The 19,459-nt window shown below is 38.7% G+C and overlaps 2 protein-coding genes across 3 annotated transcripts in view; one reads left to right on the top strand and one right to left on the bottom strand.

Annotated features, from left to right (window-relative positions):
* Positions 1-7,933: 7,933 nt before the first annotated feature.
* Positions 7,934-10,807, bottom strand: marcksb (myristoylated alanine-rich protein kinase C substrate b). Its single transcript, XM_041811946.1, has 2 exons — positions 10,421-10,807; positions 7,934-9,435 (listed from the first exon to the last, which is right to left on the bottom strand). Exons 1-2 carry the CDS (start codon positions 10,514-10,516, stop codon positions 8,866-8,868), a joined length of 666 nt encoding a protein of 221 aa, XP_041667880.1. The 5' UTR covers positions 10,517-10,807; the 3' UTR covers positions 7,934-8,865.
* A 106-nt stretch (positions 10,808-10,913) lies between these two features.
* fyna (FYN proto-oncogene, Src family tyrosine kinase a) overlaps positions 10,914-19,459 on the top strand; it is a 43,019-nt gene continuing 34,473 nt past the window's right edge. The window contains exons 1-3 of one of the 2 annotated variants that reach the window (XM_041812780.1): positions 10,914-10,965; positions 11,547-11,763; positions 18,724-18,859. The gene's annotated coding sequence lies outside the window, so the exon portion shown is untranslated. Of the gene's footprint in view, positions 10,966-11,483; positions 11,764-18,723; positions 18,860-19,459 lie in introns of those variants that run through there. The other variant, XM_041812779.1, reaches the window with a different exon arrangement.

Genomic DNA, 19,459 nt, shown 5'->3' with positions numbered 1-19,459 from the left:
CAAAGTGATCAGTGAGCTTTTGTAATGGAGGCAGCATGTGAAATGCAGGTGTTATAACTGTGTTGTGTCCTGAAAGTTTCTTTTCCACTCTTTTATACTGACTTCAACTGGTGATCCTTAAGTGTTTGTCTGTTTTTTGTTTGTTTTTGTACCAGTTTGTTTTTGTTTGGGTAATTAATAATCTTATTAAAAGTACACAAATACTTCCTGTGCAACATGTTGTAACTGTTATCCTTTCTGTGACTTGAATATTGTGAAATGGTAATGGTCAAATTGATCATTATAATAAAACAAGTCAAAGTATGCTGTCAAGCCAAACATAAATTACCAGCAACATGGTTGTATACCCGAACATGCATTATGTCGTGTAAAGCATAATGACCAAAATAAAGGTGTCTAAACAAATGTTTTTGTCTCAGGAGCATTTTTGATGTGATTCTTCTGATAATAACTATTCTTAATATGTTCCTGCAGATTACCTAGTAGTCTATTTGATCTTGTGCTATACAAGAACAATGATTTTAAAATCCTTCTACAAGCCTGTAGCACTGGATTCATAATATGGTGAAAAATGGTGAGTTCCTTCCAAGTAATTTGACTGAACTAGAGGCACCCTATATCTATTTCCATGCAAAATAGCCTCTTTAGCTCTTGTTGAATCAGGAATTCTCTTGTTATACATTTAACCGTTTCATTGTAAAATGGATGTAAAGTTTTACTTGGCGGAGAAGGCTATGCTCAAAAGATTCTCCCTGGGTTAATCAAGCAGCTTCCTTTGATTTTCCAGGGAGCGCATGGTTAAAAAACCTCCATGTGGATAGATACATTAATGACAATGCGTACTGAATGCAGTAAGATCAGTGCAAAAGTAATTCATCCATGGTAGCATGAATCTCTATATGAGGGTGCAACAAGTTTTATGCTATAAAGGAGGAGGCTGGGGTGGAGGAGGCTAAGCTTTGCCAGCAGCAGCAGCAGCATGGTGCATCAGCATTAATGTAAGCGGGGATTGAGAAGTACGTCATATTTAGATACAACACTGTGTCGTAAGAAAGAGCTGTGATTGGCTGTGGGAGCTAGGAGGTGACAGTTATGATCAGCTGGCATTCAGCTGTATGAGGCCCTTCTCCATTCAAGCATCTCTTTTCAGGTAACAAAGCCAGACGACTACAGGACACACCTGAATCTGAAATGTCAATACCCAAAAGTACTTACTCATCATCTCTTATCAGAGCGTCATAACTCCAACTCACCATATCTTAATATTTTAACCCTTTATGGTCACTTCGGTTGACTTCCTTCATGGCCTCCTTGCAACTCTCTGCAGACAGTAGAACTAGTGTCATGTCTCCGGAGATCATAACGTCACAGAAAGTGACATCATACCATCCGACCAATCAGCAGTGGCTCAGAGCCTCATAAACTTCCTGTTTCCCCCAGAACTTGTAAAATGTAGTTTGACATCTCTGGTAAGTTAATGAAACTCACATTAAGTAGGTGAATGGTAGAACTACGTCATGAGAGGTTTAGTTTGCATAGGATTTTAAGCAATTACTGCAATATCAGCATGAAAAATGGGGGCACCGTATTTAATCATATGCCCGTTTAGGGGTGTAAAATGACGTCCATATTAAGGCATACACCCAATTAATCTGGTAGGCCAGACTAAGATATATTATTATTGAAAAATAACTAAGGACAATAGTACCAGATAGTGTCTCACAACCTTTATTCCAAAGAGCTGCCCCTTCATGTACCTGAGAAAACCTGAGCGCCCCCCCAAGACTGACCTGAAAAGAAGAATGACAAATTTCTGCCCAAATTCAACATTTATTTGAATTGATACCAAAAACAGGGGGGGAGGTCAGACTTGTATTATGTATGGTAAAAAGAGTCATAACCAGAAAAAACTAAGGCACACTGTGTTGAAAAGGTTAAAAAGCCTTTAATAAATGGGCTAAAGCGCCTACGCGTTTCAACTCACAAAGTCTTCATCAGGGCATGATATTTACAAATACGTGAAAGCAGCACTCCTTAGCCATCTTGGCTTTTTATCAACAATTTATTTGAATTGTTTACTTTAGAAAACTTAAGAAAATATGCCTAAGTATTTTTTTCTCTCCAAAGGGCCTTTTTGAAATAAACTACTTAATAATTGTTTCATTGTGGGGTTTTATTTGATATGGGCAGATCTAATTTTGGCAGCTTCAGAGCAGGCACAGCCTCTTGCCCTGTGTGTGATCTTTGGTGCCCCCCTTAGGAGGTCCCAGATCCCAGGTTGGGAACCAACCCAATAGTACATATCCGCAGGCTCGCAGGCAGCAGTTTCAGAACCACAGCTCTAGGAACCGTGCTTTCCGCAACAGCGCAACCCAGCGAAGTGGAGGAGCATTGCAATTAAACAAGTTGCAGCAGTTTATAGACAGCAGATTTAGGACCATAGATCTAGGACTCGTGTTTTTCACCTGAGTTGGCAAAACTTTGATTGGCAGAAATCTAAAGTTTACTTGAAGCACTTTTTCCAAGTTATTATTGTTTTCCTTTAATTTTATATTCTGTTTCATGCATGTTTAGTTGTGTAAGCCATATTTTTTTCCACTGACATTATGACTGCTCGCTAAGTACAGGCTAAATACGAATCTTTTTGGGTACTGACTCTCAAGTTCCTTAATTATTTAATTCTTGTTTTGGTTTAACATGTTTTTGTTCTACTAACTGTATTTTTTGTTTAATCAAAAAAATTCACCCTAAAGGACACAAGCACAAGCACTTAACTCATAAAGTACTATGCCCTGATTGTCGTTCATCGGTGTCTTAAGTGGTAGCAATAGCAATAGATAGCAATCTGTATTTAATAGATAGACTGTAAAAAGAATGGAAATACCCATAAACAATGCAACTGTGTGCAAGCAGGGTCCTAGATATGCGGAACTGAAACTGTTGCCTGGGAACCTGCAGATACACCCTTCTCAAACCAATATTTAACATGTTTGCCCAGGTTTGTAAAAAAAATGGAGGAGTAAACCAGTGGTGAATTTTATTTAGTCATAGAAATTTTCAAGGTAGAACTCATAAAATAGATGTGATTATTGGTCAGTTTGTTACCCTTATAACAACTTTACTGTAAGTCTCATTTCTGCTTAAATTAATGCAGACATTTAGAATTTGTTGTTTTTGTTTTCTGATTAAATCATAAAGATTAATTCATTCTATAAATACTAAAAATCATGTGATTTTAGTTAGTTTTACAACATTGTAACTTTTTTTTAATACTTCAATGGAATAAATCAGTTTTTAATTTTTATTGTAAGCCTCATAAGTTCACATAGTAATTCAATATTTGTGATTTTTTATCATTCAGATTGGAATTATAATAACAAAACTGGCATTAACCCCCTGTTTTGTTCTTGATTGTTTATTCTTACCTCGATCTACATTGCAGTGACGTTTTCCTCATCGTTCTGTCCTCTAAAATGGTACTCAGGTGTAATCTGACACGCCAGATGGATTTGTTTCACACATCCATCCAGCTTCAATAAGAAACGTTTGAGAAAAGCAAAAACTCCAAGTGTGATGGGATGAACGTTCTATCACATCTCTAAGAGCAACAAAACAACGTAGATGCTATCGAGCTGCACGTGCGCAGCTACTGAGGAATAACGTGAATCATGGCAACTATAGACATGTGAGTACTCGACTTTTTTCGTTTTTGAAAAGAAAACAACTCACTGCTGTTCTTTGTTCTTCTTTTAACAAGGAAATGTTGTCAAGTTCTGATAAAACTGGTGCTTTAGCAGCATCCACGCTAGTCTCTTCTTCCATAACTGCACCAGCTCTTGCTGCTGCTTGTTTACATCACGACTCTGCTGCGCCTGAAACATAGACTGTAGAAAGAATTGGACAAACCCCGTGTGACGTCAGTTGTCTGCTTATGATAGGTGGACTCAAACGGTTCTTGAAGCCCATTCGTGGACGCTTCCTTATTGAAATCGCGGTCTCAACCTAACTTTGGATCAACCTAACTGCCCGCCCACTAAGTGTGACTTCCTGTCAGCCTGCTGGCTAGCATTCCAGTTGACTGAAACGGAGCCTCTGCCTGCCGAGCTATCTGTCAATCAAATGAGATGTGCCAATCAGCTTTCATCCTAAATATAATCCAAACAATCATGGTACAAAAAAATCCACCCCCCATACAGTGAGAGCACAATAAGACATGAGCTAATGAGACACATTTGGTGTTTTGAACCAGGATGTAAACCAGTTTGTTTTGTGTGTCAAAACCGGCTGTTTAACGTGTGCAGACGGAACCAGTGTTCCGGCAGCCAGCCTCAAGTGGACACTCACGGTATAACAATTTTTTGCACTTCCTCATTGGCTTCATTTTTTAGGACCGGAGGTTGCCACTTGGCCTGAAAGTACTGCCCCTCGTCGCTGATTGGTCCTGTCACTTTCTAACCGGGCCCAAACGGTTCAGATGGGAGCTTTGCAAGATGGATTCGCCAGTGAAAAACAAGGAAATGGGCGTATCCATCTGCTTTGCAAGGCTAACTCAGGTGTAAATTTAAGAAAAGGTTTTGAGAGTGACACTCCATAGGACAATGCAGACAAATAATGGAAGCCTACAGTTGCACCCATTTCTTTCGAATTTTTCTCCAAAATGTAGTTTTTCCTTGTTCATCATGCATATAAAAGACATGAATGCTAATTTAATGAGGCCAGTATGTCTCAACATGCAAAGGTCTATTTAAGGAGTGGAGGGTTACCCTAACCCTAACCCTAAAACACCAAAAAGGTATGCATCAGATACCTGTAGGTCAGATGCATGGTCCCATATTTTTAATGGAAGATCTATTTTCTCAGCTCATTTATGTTTAGGAAATATCAACTTAATCAGAAAATAAGGCTGTTCGATTACCCGTAAAATAAAGGTAGTGTAGTTAAAGAATGAAGGAGCATTAAGGATAAAGCCCATGAGTCCACTCCTCTAGTCAGTGGATAGATGCTGGGTTGGACAAGGACCATAAACTTAGAGTTTCTCCCCATATGGTTGCCTGTTTTGCAGCCTGAGTTTACAAGAGCTACTTCACCATGTGAGTCTGAGTGTGGGTAGACTGAAAATAGGGAGCTTGTGGGATGGGGGACAGGGATGGCAGGGCCGCAGCTGTTTGATCTTTCCTGGTAGAGAGAGAGCAGAGCGGTGGTTAGGTGAGAGGCCTGAGGGACAGGACGGAGAGGAGGCTGGCTGCAGGAAACCACCGAGGACTGCCATCTGAGGGGGACCGCCATTCAGAGACAGCCTGCGGTTGATGCACGAGGTGGGACAGACAGGCAGCACTGCCCTCGGTCAGCTCCACAAGCCACACTCCAAAATATCTGCAGCAGTTAAAGGAATTTTTTAACTTTTTAAGGATGTTTTCACTCACATGTATAGTTTTTTTTTGAAAAGGAAGCTCACAACTTTTAGGGCATAGCAGCATGATGTGTACTTTATGGCACTTGAGACAGACATAGATGCAGAATGACCAGGATGGACATGCTGACCAGGACACAGGAATAGAAATATTATGTGTAAAACACACCCTTCTTGTGGCGGCCAAAGCAGCAGTAGAGAGGGTTAAACTGGGTAAAAGGAAATAGAGGGTTTGGATTCAGCTGTGGGTGGTTGAAAACACCCTTACTACTCTTAAAAAGACACTGGCGTTTATATGGGGGTTTGGGGTTTTGTCAAAGGAATCCCAACATGTTGACAGCGAGCTGAGGCATCAATCAGAGATCTGTGCTGCAGATACTAAAACTCTAGACACTGTAAAAATGTTTGTTTCAAACGCTATCATTTAGGCTGCAAAAGCTGGAGCTCTGTCATTGAAACAAACACAACTTACCTCGAACCTCGTCACATAATTGGCCTGCGGCTGTTCTACGAGTGAGTCAGTAATTTCCTAAAAATACTGGAGGGCGGCTGAACATGTCTGCAAGCAAATGAAGCTGCTTTGGGGGATGTTGGTCATCATTTCTGCTTTAACTTGAGCCTTTTATTGTGAAAAACCTCTATAGATGTGTCATTCTCATTACAGTCTGATCTGTTGCTTTAAAATCATCTAAATGTGATCTTCTGCCATCTTTAAAAGAGTCATCTTCATTCAGCTCAATGCTGTCAGCTGTTTGAGGTCTTCAGGCAGTCAGAATGGTGTCTGTCACTGAGAGAGGGATGGACCACAAGGACTGGTTAAAGCCAAGTATGAGCAAAATTTCTACCAAAAGTTCTTAGATTCTTGGAAATCTTCCTTTCCAAAAGGTACAAACAATTCCTAACTTACTAAGAAATAACCCAAAATCTCGGTGAAAATTCTTACTTATTTTTAAAGCGTCTCATAAAAAGAGACCCAAAATTTCTTTAAATATTCCCATAATATTTGAGTGACACTTCATCATAAAGTCTTAATATCCCAAAATAATTTCCTCCAAAATTCTTTTCAGCAATTTCTCCAAATTCTCAAAGAAAATTACCTGCAAAATGTCTTATCAATCACCCAAATATTTACAAATACATCCCCCAAATTTCATTAATATGGAAAGAGTCCTCCAAACATCCAGATTAATTCCCTGAAATTTACATGAAGACTTGAAATGTGAAAAGAAACCCATTCCCAATCAAGCTTCACAAATGTTACTTATAAATGTCCCAAATTTCAAATCATAGTCCAAGAAATTACAAATACATTTATCATATTCCCATGAAAAATGCAATAAATAAATTTCAGAGCAAATTTCCCACCACCTTCCAATAAAAAAAATTCAAAATATGAAAATATATCCACATTTCCATGAAAATCATTGAAAATTCCCAAGCAAATTCTCCAAAATATGTACATTAATTCCCAAAAATGTCTATACAAAATACTTGATAGAATCCAAGCTAATTCTCCAAAATATCTACATTAATTCCCTAAAATTTCCTTGCAAATACTTGAAAGCTGCCAAGCAAACTCTCCAAAATATTAATTACCTAAAATTTCCATACAAAACACATAAAGGATTCTGAGCTACTTCTCAAATATATCTAAATTAATTCCCTAAAATGTCTACAAAACACTTGATAGAATCCAAGCAAATTCTCCAAAGTATCAATTCCTTTTATTTTCATGCAAAATACTTCAAAGATTCAAAGCAAATTCTCAAAAATATCTTAATTACCTAACATTTCCATGCAAAATACTTAAAAGATTCCAAGCTAGTTCTCAAATATATCTGAGTGAATATCCTAAAATGTTCATGAAAATACTTGGAAAAAATCCAAATCAATTTCTGTAAAGTATCTGAATATATTCCCTAATATGTCCATGAAATTCCTTTAATAGTCCAAGCAAATTCTCAGAGATATTTAAAAATATTTCCTAAAATTTCCATGAAAATACCTGAAAGATTCAAACCAAAATATTTAAGTTAATTCCCTAGAATTTCCATGAAAATACTTTAAATTAAGTAAATTCTCCTAAATGACTAAATATATTCCAATGTTTCCATGCAAATTCATTTAAATTACTGTAGCAAAAGTCAAAATAGTTCTTAAATTTCCAGAGGGTGGCTGATCATGTCTAAAAGCTAATGAGGCTGCTTCTGAGGATGTTGATCATTTCTGCTTTAACTTCAGCCTTTTATTGTGGAAAAACCCTCTCTAGATGAGTCCTTCTCCTTACAGTTGGATCTATTGCTTCATTATCATAAAAATGTGATGTTCAGCCATCTTTAAAATGGAGTCTCCCTCATTCAGCTCAGTGCTGTCTATGCCCTTATTGATGCAAAATCCATCTTTTTAAATGGAACACATGAGGGTGCTGTAGAGTAGTGTACTGATGTGCATATTTATCACAAAAACAGAGAAAGCGTTACCCAGAAAAAATAAGTAGGACAGTAAATGAGAGCAGAGTGCCAATTCAAACTTAATTCCTTTATTCTGTAGTGTTCACACATAATAAACATAACACCTATAACCAGTTTGTGATGTACATTTTAAATTGAATAAGGTGAAGCCTAGTTATTTACAGAAAGATGCTGTTCAAACATTACACCCCTGACCCCTAATTTTGTGTTTTAAGTTGTGTTTCAGTCATCACAGTGCGATACAAAATTTGCTTAAAACATCTCCCAATTTTATTCAATCTTACAAATGGTGAAAAACAAGAAAACTTCATTTACAATGGGTAATCTGTTAAAAACTTCAGTCATTTAGGTACATCTCAGTCATAAAACCAGTAATATCAAAGTCTATACAACGTGCATTACTACAGAGATTTGAAATGGTGGGAGCTAATAATGGGAAGTGATGAGCACCTATAGTTTTGACAGTTCACTAAATCTAGGTCATTCAGGAATGGTTGTGTCCACAGGAGCATTGAGTTTAGGAGTTGTAAACAACTGTGCACTGCAAAGACAACATTTAAGACTTGGTTTAGGACTTTCCCTTTAAATATCACAATGTGTCAATTCTTGCAGACACAGCTTTAGCTGCTACATCCAATTGCCCAGCACCAAATACTTGGATAAAATATGTCAAATTCAGGTATGTGTCAACACAGTCATGGTTTCATGTAGAAAAGCATTCACACTCACATTCACACCTTCACACTCACCCACGTCACAAATGCAAGCACCAATGAGCAGTGAGGAAGCAGCACACTCTCCAGTACACCTTCTGTCCACCACTGCCAAGGACGTTGCAGTCATTATGGATGAGATGGTTGTAGAATAGTAAACAAACACCAACAAAAAAAATGAACAAAAAGAAAAAAAATCCCTGGTTTTAGACAAGTCCTCGCATTTCCTTCACACGGGCTCCAACCCCTCCTTCACTCCGGGCGTCCGGGATTACTCAGCAGCCGCCTCTGGACTAGCTGCCGTCTCTGGCTCAGTAGGTGAAGCTTCAGCTGGTTTCTCCTCTCCTGCTGCCGCCGGCTCCTCTGCCTTCACCTCCTCAGCTTTTGGCTCCTCGGCCGCGGCCTCCTTGGCTCCCTCCGCGGCCTCGGCAGGCTTGGCCTCCTCGGCGGGGGCTTCCTCAGCCTTCTCTCCTTCAGCTGGCTTCTCCTCTCCTCCTGCCGCCGCCGCTGCTGCTCCCTCCTCTGCTCCCTCCTCGGACTCCTTCTTGGTCTTCTTAAAGGAGAAGCCGCTGAGCTTGAAGGAGGGTTTCTTGAAGGAGAAGCGCTTTTTCTTCTGCTTGCCATCCTCACTGGTGGATGGAGTGCCTTCCTCTGGCTTGGCAGAGGCTTCTCCATTTGTAGCAGCATCCTTCTCTCCATTGGCCTCAGCCCCCTCTGCTTTCTCGCCAGCTTCCTTTGGTGCCTCCTCAGTAGGAGTGCTTCCATTGGCCTGGACATCAGCTTTGTTGGCTTCTTCTGCAGCTGGAGAGGCATCCCCATTGGTCTTAGCATGTCCATTCTCCTGGAAAAGAGAATAGAGATGTCAGTTTTGGTGATGCATATAAATATAAATGAGTTTTGGAACCTGTAATCATGCATCCTAGGCCAGCACTGGCCTACATTTGAACATGTGGCTGCAAGACTAGGCCATGAAAAATCTGGCGTGCTTTGGTATTTAATCAATTTCAGCCTCGAGTGGTAACCAATGGGAAAATAGTCCTAAAACTGCAGCAGCATCTGTTACTAGGAGAGTGACGACAGATCTGTGGCCCTCAGCAGTAGGCTAGATGGGGAGACTGTGGTGCCGCCAGGATCCGCCAGGGGGCGTTTAATGGGGATTTTGGATAGCAGAGGAATTTTGGGATGTTTTTCTTCGTTTTTTAACGACCTTTGCAATCAAAACATGAGTTTTATTTAAATGTTCATATTCCCCCCTCGACGAACTTCACATTCCTTGTGCATTTTCTGGGTTTTTTTGAGTGATGTGTGTGCAAAAACATGGCTCCTTTCTTGAATCTGGCAACAAAGGCGTGGTGGTATCGTTTTTTTAAAATGGCCATGCCACCATCAGTGAGAGCGGCCGCACACCCGTTTGCACACATTTCAACCATTTATGCGCAAAAAGACGCCAAATTTAAGAAGATGGCGCAGGAAAATGGTGCAAAAATGCATAAAACTGACATTTAAGGGATTTTTTCATTTTAAAATATTGATAGGATTAGTTGTGCAGGCTGGCCTCATTCATATTCAAAAGATGGATTAAAAATTAACACGTTTAAATTGGAAGCACCAGTAAAAGGGCGCACATATTCCGTGAGATTTCTATGCAAAAGACATAAAATTGAAAGAAAAGCCTCGTGGGTGAAATTTAACATGTGGCCACTTTCCCTGAAACGCCGGTGAGCGTGGGGATGAACAAGGAGCACGCCATTGACGCAACACATTCCTAAAATAAGACAAAACCCAGCCCGAGTCTTACAGGTTTAAATAATTCAAACTTCATTTACCTGTCCGTTTGACTTTGCCGCAACAGCTGCGCCTTCCGCTGGCTTTTCCACCGCAGCCTCGTCTTTTCCAGCGGTTTTGGAGATTTGTGCTCCCATGCTTTTGGTACAACAAAGGAACCCAACCGATCAAAATGAATGAACAAAGACCGCAAGCTTCCTCCCAAAATTCCCAGTCAAGCGCCGACACCTCCTTCTCCGACCGAAGCCCAGGAATCAGCCCGAAACCGAAATGACCGCAAAGGGACGCGTGAGAGCTCGCAAAAATGTGGCAAAAGACGCAAAAGAAACGCGAATTCTTTCAATTTTTTCTCGAGCGGAGTTTGTAAATGGAGAAATTGGCCCCCGCCGCAAATGAGATGCGGAGTACAACGCCCAAGTCCACTGATGAATGGGCGCAGGGGCTATGACGACAAAGCCACCTCGTCTCCACCAATCACAAGTCGCCGATCCAGCGAGGAGGAGGGGGTCATGGAGTCGGGGGGCTGTGGACAATGGGAGAGCCACAACAACATGGCCAGCAACTTGTTTTTAAAATCACTTCAGGGGTAAGAACTTGATCTGTTTTGGACTGAAACTACCACTAAAGCTTCACTTGGCTGCACGAGGACCAAATGCATCAAACAGGAAATGATTTAGAGGCGGGAAATCTGTGATAGAGACGGAATATGATAACAAACAACACGTTTGAAGCATGCTCTAAAAGGGGGCAAAATGGCCAACATTTGGCTCGTAGATGTAAATGCTGCTTTGGCATTGCTTTATTGAAACATTCATCCTCTACTGCCTGATATATTTGATCCTCATTGGTTTCTAAACACCCAGAGAGCTTTCTGCAATGATTAAACCTTTAAAAATGTTAAATATCCCGCACCTTCCTGAGTTTAATACATGCATGGATGGAAAGCTGCACTAATGTGGGTCACATTAGTTTGACTGGTACAGTAAAGGGTAAAAAACAACAGCATGAGAAATCTCTGCTCAGCTGGCCTTGTGTAATATCACCAGGCACCCTCCTGACATATGTCTCTCTCTGTAAACAGACGTCCCCTTACATCGATAAGCCCTCGTACCCACTTCTTCCCTCATCCCTCCACTTGCATAATAGCGTCTTGTCTGCCTGTTGCAGCTGGAGCATCCCGATGACCCAGATATAATCAGAGTTTATGGCCCTCTGCTCCAGCAGCCTGCAGTGCTCCGACTCCACCACCAGCCACAAGTCTCCTCTTCTCAGCCATCACTGCATGACCCACATCTCCATGGTTACCAGTCCAAAATGGCTCCGAGGAAGAAAGAGCTGCATGTTGGCGATCATGACTCCTGGTGATGGAGGAGAAGAAAGTAGGGTGAGAGTGGTGCCGAGCAGCACAGACGACAGTTTGAGGATTAAATGTCTTTCAGCCGCCCTCCCTTCATCAGGCTAACTAGGCCACGCTCATTGTTGTGATATTCTGATTACATGCAAAGCTGTGATTATTATGGAGGGCCGCCATGAATATGTAAGCCAGGGGACAAAGCCTGGAGGGCATGAAGTGTTTTTCAACAAACACCCTGCAATCCAGACATGCAGACATAAAGACTTCATCTGTCAGGAAGATGCTGCACCCCAGGTGGAGCGTGTTTGTGTGTCAGCAAGGTAGAAATGTGGCACACGTCGGTGCATCTTAAACAGGCAGGTTTCTTCTTGTCTTCATGGGAAATAATGTCAAATAGAAGGGTAAAAGTGCAAAACAGAATAAGATATAAGTAATACATCCACCATATGGTTCGAGGATGGGTGACTTTAGTAACTAAAAGGCCAACATGATTTTTTTTTCTCATTGACAGAGGGCCTAATTTGTACAGAATACAGGATACTCTCAATTTGATAATTACATGCCTATAATTTTACAGTTTTTAAAACATTTGTATTTTTAACTCAAATGCAAGTAGCAGTGCCTAATTTAATCAGCTGAACTTAAGCCAATGTAAACTGTTGTTGAATGCTTTGACATTAATCAGGTTATTTTAGTATCTAATACTTTAGCTGCCTTTTTCCTGCATTTAATGATGCACATAAACATTTTTTAGAGCAATTAATGAATTTTATGTCTAATATCTTCACATATAAGAATAATAAAAGCAAATCCTAGATTTTTTTCATGCTTGTATAGCAGATATTATGAGGCTTTCTGCATGTTCAATTGAGGTGTAACGGTTCACAGTTACACCCCTTAATGCCTTAAGTCAAACTCAGTCTTAACGTGGGCCCAGATTCTGAATTTAGTTTTAACCTGAGAGCCAAAAAGAAGTTTATAGGCTCAAAATCTGAGATTCAAAGACAAACTTAACAGTTAAACAGGTCAAAATATGAAATTAAATGTCAAAAAATGTTTTTACTAAAGGCAAATATATGAAAGAGAGTCACAATTATGTGTTAAAGGTAAAAAAAAATGAGATAAAATTTTACATCGCAAGCCCAAAAGGTCAAAATATGAGATTAAAAGTCAAAGTTAGGAGTTGAAAAGGTCAAAACATGAGATAAAAAGGTCAAAATCATAAGTTAAAGTCATAACTGTATGATGCAAATTCAAAAATATGAAATGAGGTTCTTTTTCATATCTTGACTTTTCATCTAATTTATTTTACTCTTTATCCATTTTTTATGACTTAACAAGGTTATTTTACATCAAGGTTAGATTTACATTTTTATACTGCTGGAAATTTGCAGACCTCATACTGATGGGCCAGTTAGACTAAAAATATGATATGATCTTGTAGACATTGTATAACTGTACCACAGGCCAGATTTGGCCCCCTGGTCTGGTCTTGAGTTTGCCATGCCTGCCTTAAGTTAACAGTTAAGTTCATACTAACATAAAGCCTGAACATCCAATTAAAAAAATCACCCAAATTTCATGTAAATTCTTGAACATTTTACATAAAATTCCTCCAAAAAATTTGAATCCTAAAAGGTTCCAAATGCATTCCACAAAATTCCTTGAAAATGATAGATTACCCCAAACATCCTAAAAAAATTCCCTGAAATTTCCATTAATATTCTCAAATATTTCAAAGGACAACTCCCCTAAAAAATAAAATTTCCAAAATTTTAAGAATACATTTCCCAAATCTTCATAAATATGTAAAAATTTCAGAGCAGTTCTCAAAAATCACAAAAAATTTTTCCAAAGTCACATGAAAATTCCCCCCAAAAATTCAAAGAAAATTTCCCCCAAAACTTCCAATAAAATGCTCCAAAATGTACAGACATTTCTGTGAAAATACCTGAAAATTTCCAAGCAAATTTCACCCCAAAAATCCAAATAAATTCCCTAAAACTTTCAGGAAAATTTCTGAAATTATCATAGCAAATTGTCCCATCATTTCAAGCAAATTGCTTCAACTTTAATTTACATTTCTGAAAATCATCCCAAAATATCAAATTTAATCTGATTTTTAGGGTCCATGGGATCCATGGAGGTCAGCAAAAACATAGTCCACTGCAAAGTTAAGCTGTGATGACCGTATTATTTCCACCTAAATACTTTCCATTCTTATTAATACTACAAAAGCACATTTTTATTGCTGCCTCCAGAGAACTTAGCCTATTTCAAAGAGAAACCCCTTTTTTTGGAAGTGTTAACAAAGTGGATGTGCAAACTGAAGTAATATACAACTTTATAGCAAAGGAGAAGAAACTTTCTAGGGAACTTTTGATCCCAAAACTAATATATAAAGATACTTTTCATCACCTAAAGAAGGCGCATGTTAGCCTGGAGGCTAGCACTGACTCTACTTATCCAACATACATGCACTGATATCAATAAATCCCATCAGCGGAGGGCCGTTGCCTATTTTTGTGGGCAGACCTGCTTGAAAAAAATGGTTCAGTCATGTCTGTGGGGAAAGAGTAGAAATTAGAGAAAACTCAAACTGGAAACAACAGCAAAGATTAAAGAATCTTAAAATTCCTTGATTATTTCTAATATACTTTTGAGCATATTTATTTATTAGCAAGGGCTGTTAGATTAATCACGATTAATTTAGATCTATAATGAGTGCATTGTTTATTATTAGTTTCAATTAATCACATGATTTATTCCTTTCAGCACACTTTGGTTAAGCCACATCAGCGTATCCCTGCAGCCACAGTGATGTAAAATAAGTCTGCCACTGCTCCTTATTGTCTCATTTCATTTAAAAAGTCACAGCAGGTCAGTGGATAAGTCAGGTGACATCTGAACCGTCTGCATTTTTTGTTACTGTTCACATATTTAATTTTCAGTCCAGAACAAGATCCTTTTTCTGAGGTTAAGTTCATGTCATTGTCTGTTTCCAAACAGGAAGTGAATCACTGTGAGTCATTTTTTCAAAATGAAACAAAGAACTATTTTAATTGCAAAATAGTGGAATCTTAAGGATTAAATATTTCTTTTTACAGCCCTAATCTTAATAAAATAATGTTAGCCACTGTCCTGACACAGTCACATAGAAGATGAGAGCGAGGATTAATACACAACCATCAGCATTCCTGGAGATCCTTAAATGTCTTTAAATGTCTTGAATTGTGTTTTTGTTTTAAATATGCGGCTATTAAACATCTTAAAAAGTCTTGTTTTTGCCAGTGAGGAGTCTTTAGTTGTGCTGATTTGCTTGTTAAGGTGACAATTCAGGGCAAAAAGGAGAAGATGGGAAAGGCAAGTTCAAGAAAATTTTGCTTTGACAGGAAAAAACTGAGTTTTTCAGGGGGCAAACAATGATTATGAGGGGAGATGCAAAAAACATCAACTTGGGAAAGCAACCTAGAAATTGCTCATCAGGCAGTTGAATGCACTGTTTTAAGCTATCTTAAACACAAATGTAGATCAAAGTGTTGTAATCCTTTAAAACCAACACTTTGATGATCAATAATTTCCACTTCTGCCCCCCCAAAAACGGCAGAAACTATTTATTTTAATGGTATTTAACAAAGGTTAAGGAATTAAGTTCAGCATTTTAAAAATGGCACTTGAGAAGAAAAAAACAAGCAAGTTGTGTGATTCCAGAAAAGGTGTATTAATGAAAATGCAGATAAAGTTCAAATGAAGTCTTCTCTCTGTAGTATGTGTAGAAGGTGTTAAAAAAAAGGTTAATTCAGCTACAAGAATGAGATTTTGATTTTTTGACCAACGAGGTTCATTTGTTTGTCATCATCTATTTCTCTTTGCAAGTCAGCAGAAAATTACTAAAATTACCAACCTACAAGATTCAGGGATTCTGGGAAAATATTTTCAAGGGGTTCAGCTGCAGACCGTTCATCTGAGACACCGTCTCTTTTAGAACGGAAATACCATCCAAATATTTCAAAGTAAAACTGGATTAAACCCCCATTTAGGGCACAGGTAAGGGTTAAGATACCAAAAGTTAAAAACATGACCTACAAAACCTGATCATAAAACATTTAAGAGCCAGGTAAACCGTCTGCAAACAGGAAAAAAGCTCAGCCTCCGTGAAAACACTCTGACATAGCAAGTGTAACTAACGTAACAACGTTAGCTTTGTAACCTATGTTAGCTAAGTAGCTACATAGAACATAGATATGTTCTCTACATGGCTGTGTTAGCTTTAGCTACAGTTGCCAAAGCTCACATTGTTAAAGCTAACTTGGCTGCATTGGCATATGCAGTATTGTTAATTACGTAGCTAGTGTAGCTATGTTAGCTTTAGTTAAAGCTAGTAAAGCTAAAGCGAGCTAGTGTAGCTATGTTAGCTTTAGCTGAAGTTAAGATAGTCAAGGCAAGTCAAAGTTTATTTATATAGCACTTTTACAAAACAACCGTAGTTGCTTTACAGGTTTCGATGAAACAATAAAAGCACAATAAATGACTCACACAAACATAATGATGTAGCAAAGATGCATATCAAAATGTCCAGGTTAACTTGTATTAATAAAGCTAAAGCAGGCTAGTGTTGCCATGTTCAATTTAGCTAAAGGTAACAAAGCTAAAGCGAGCTAGTGTAGCTAAGTTGGATTTAGCTAAAGCTAACAAAGTCTGGTGAGCTAATGTAGCTATGTTGGCTTTAGCTAAAGCTAACAAAGCTAAAGCGAGCCACTGTTCATGTAACTACTTCTATAAAAGGTCCATTCATAATTTAATCCCAGATTAGGCCTCTGAACTTCTGTTTTTATTTATGAAATGTCTCTTAGTCTGTAGTGTTTGCAATGTAGTTATTTCATGATGTAACTGCCAGACTTTGTTTATGAATAAAGTTTAATTTATAAAGTCTAAAACATTGCAAAAGCAAGTTACAGCATTTCAGATGAACCGTCTGTTTAAGCGGCCATCAGAGACCTGTGCTCTGCAGCCAGACCGTTTTGAAACACTTGGATCTAAAGCCCTGTGAGCCGCCCCCACACTCCGCCTATGCTGTTGAGTACCACAGATAACCAGAAAAGCGTGGCTGCTCCACAGTGCAAAACAGTTTCGATTTTTTTCTTGGTTTTAGTCTATTAAGGTCTTGAAAAGTCTTAATTGAGGGCGGTGGTGTTGCTAAGTTAGTAGAGAAGGTGCCATAAGCAGAGGCTATAATCCTCAATGCACTGGTCACAGGGCCAAGTCCCAGTCTTGGTGCATGTTGGTGCATGTCTTCCCCACTCCCCATGTTTCCTGTCTCTCTTAAGCTGTCCTGTCAAATAAAGGCTAGACAATACTGATCCTTGGTTAATTGTTGTATCATTTGCACATTAAAATATATACATAAACTTCTTGTAGAGTGTTTAATGTAAAGTTTAGTATCTTATTGTGAAATATAATGATGTCATTTACTGTCTTAAGGCTTTGGACAGTTTAAACTATCCTGAAAGCGACCCGCTTTGGTACTATTTCCTAATGTTGTATGGACAAAGCATTTAAAGAGTTCAGCAGCTTAATAACCAGTTGTTTATTCTGATTAAGTTCCAGTCTGATCAGCAGCCAGTCATGGGGTCTAAGGTGGGAAAGTAGGTTGGCTATTAATAGTAGGATTGGTAGTTTAATTCCTTATTCCTACTGCAAACACTTACTCATCTATTATCTATACTGCTTGTGCCATTCGAGGTCACTGGGGCTGGACAAATCCCAGCTGCCTTGAGGTGAGAGGTGGTGTACACCCCTGGACTGGACACTAGTCAATACTGTGCTGACATAGACAGACAGCCAGGCACATTCACATTAAGAATCGCCATTTAACCTAAAGGGCATGTTTTTGCTCTGTCAGGGGAAGCAAGAGTACATGCATGCATAGAGAAAGCATGCAAACTCCACATAGTGAGGCCTAAATCAACTGGGATTCAAACCAAGAACATTTTTACCACTGCACTACTGTGTATCCCTGCTCTTACAAACATGTAAAACAGAATAAACTCTAAAGAATGAATACTACCTTCTACCTCTTTAATTGTCTGTTTTAGTCATCATGTTTTTTTGCTCTTAAGAAGCTTATTCAGTCAACCAAACAATCCTGGAGAGCATTAGCAGAGAATTCTTAAGCACATAGTGGTCAGAGGTCAGCATTGTGTTCATAATTACTTTCCTGAGCAGGTTTGAAATGCTGCAAATCTTTGGAAAGTATCAAAAAGACTCACCGAGAATTGTTTTCCCTAAGCATCATGTTGCATTTTGCACCCAGACTTCCCTCTTAGTGGATGGAAGTTATACATGTGTGAGAAAGAGCCTGTGTTTTCAAGGTTCAGATATTTTCAAGTTAAGTGAGAACATTTTATCACATGAATATCTCCTAAAGAATTCTGATTATTAAAAGATTTTTTTCGACTGTAAACAAGGGACCTAGAGTGAATAAAACAGCACCAGAACAGATTTTGATCATCCATAAATGCCCCTGAGGAGGACCCCTGGCTTCAACAGTTTGGTGCAAGCCTCTCAAAAGGCCCCAACATGTTTTCATGTGAAGCAAATTATACTTAAATAGAAACCCATGGACACATGCTCTCCTACAAGGTGATGGGCATGAACTGTTTGGTATTTATATTTCATATTGGGGACTGTTCTATAGTTCTCTGGGTTGTTAACTGAATAGAATTTGTTCACATGCTGTAATTGGGAAGGGTCTCTTATTGGTCTTTGCCTGGGGCCTCCAAATGACTAAATCTGCCTGGGGGTCAATTGAAAATGCCATAGTTGATTAAAAAATGTAAATTAGAATTTAAGAGTTATTATTTGTTTCTCCTCCTGTTCAAGGCTGTATGTGCTCTTTGTTTCTTTTCCACATTGGAACACAGAAATAGTACAGAGCTCTGATCACTTGAACAAACACAGACAATCTGCCAACCTTGCCCTGTTTTTCAGTCACTCCACAGACGAGGAGGTGACCCAGTACACATTGTAACCTCTTATTGGAGGAGAGAGCTGTCAATCATCGCTACTGGTCGGTGTGGATCCGCATCAGGCGTACGCAACAACAGCTACGTCAAGACGCACGCAGGTAACCGGAAATGCAAACAGCGAGACCAGAGTAAAATAAAAGTACGTGGCGCTAGAAATGTATAAACGTTTTTCTTGTCGTATTTAACGTAGTGAAGCACGAGGGTGGGTTTATTCATTTTGAACAATACGAGGCCCTCTCCCCTTTGCCTTATTTGAGGCATTTATTTTCAAAGCTACATGACTAACCTTCATAACTTCGGATACAGATGTTAGCTTTTAGTATTTGCTCTTCATCTTTTGAGTAAAAAACATCGCTGGAAGTTACATTTAGAGCAAAATTTAACATTTCAGTTAAGATGTGACATAAGGAAAATAATATTTGCACATTATTAGTGTTAATTGTAAATAAAGTCTTAGTTTCTAGATTAAAATGTTTTTGTTTTTAGTCAGATTTAAATTATTTTTCCTCTCTTTAGCGTTAGTCAACATAACTCAACACTTAAGCACAGTTTTAGTCAGTAAAAAGTCCTTACATTTTAGTCGTCTTTTAGTCAAGTTTTTATTTTTTCTCATACTAATTTAGTAAGTCATATCGTTAAATTAAAATCAGTATAAAAGACTCATATTAATAGACTGTTCCTTATGGAAAATAGATGCA

This window comes from Cheilinus undulatus, linkage group 18, assembly GCF_018320785.1.
Source record: "Cheilinus undulatus linkage group 18, ASM1832078v1, whole genome shotgun sequence".
NCBI lineage: Eukaryota > Metazoa > Chordata > Actinopteri > Labriformes > Labridae > Cheilinus > Cheilinus undulatus.
The sequence above is the reverse complement of the archived record's forward strand: the minus strand, read 5'-3'. Positions and strand labels throughout refer to the sequence as shown.

Excerpts from the sequence above, each read along its gene's own strand:
- marcksb (XM_041811946.1), bottom strand. The coding sequence starts at position 10,516 with ATGGGAGCACAAATCTCCAAAACCGCTGGAAAAGACGAGGCTGCGGTG. Across the intron at positions 9,436-10,420 it reads CGGCAAAGTCAAACGGACAG|GAGAATGGACATGCTAAGAC; the intron begins GTAAATGAAGTT and ends TCTCTTTTCCAG.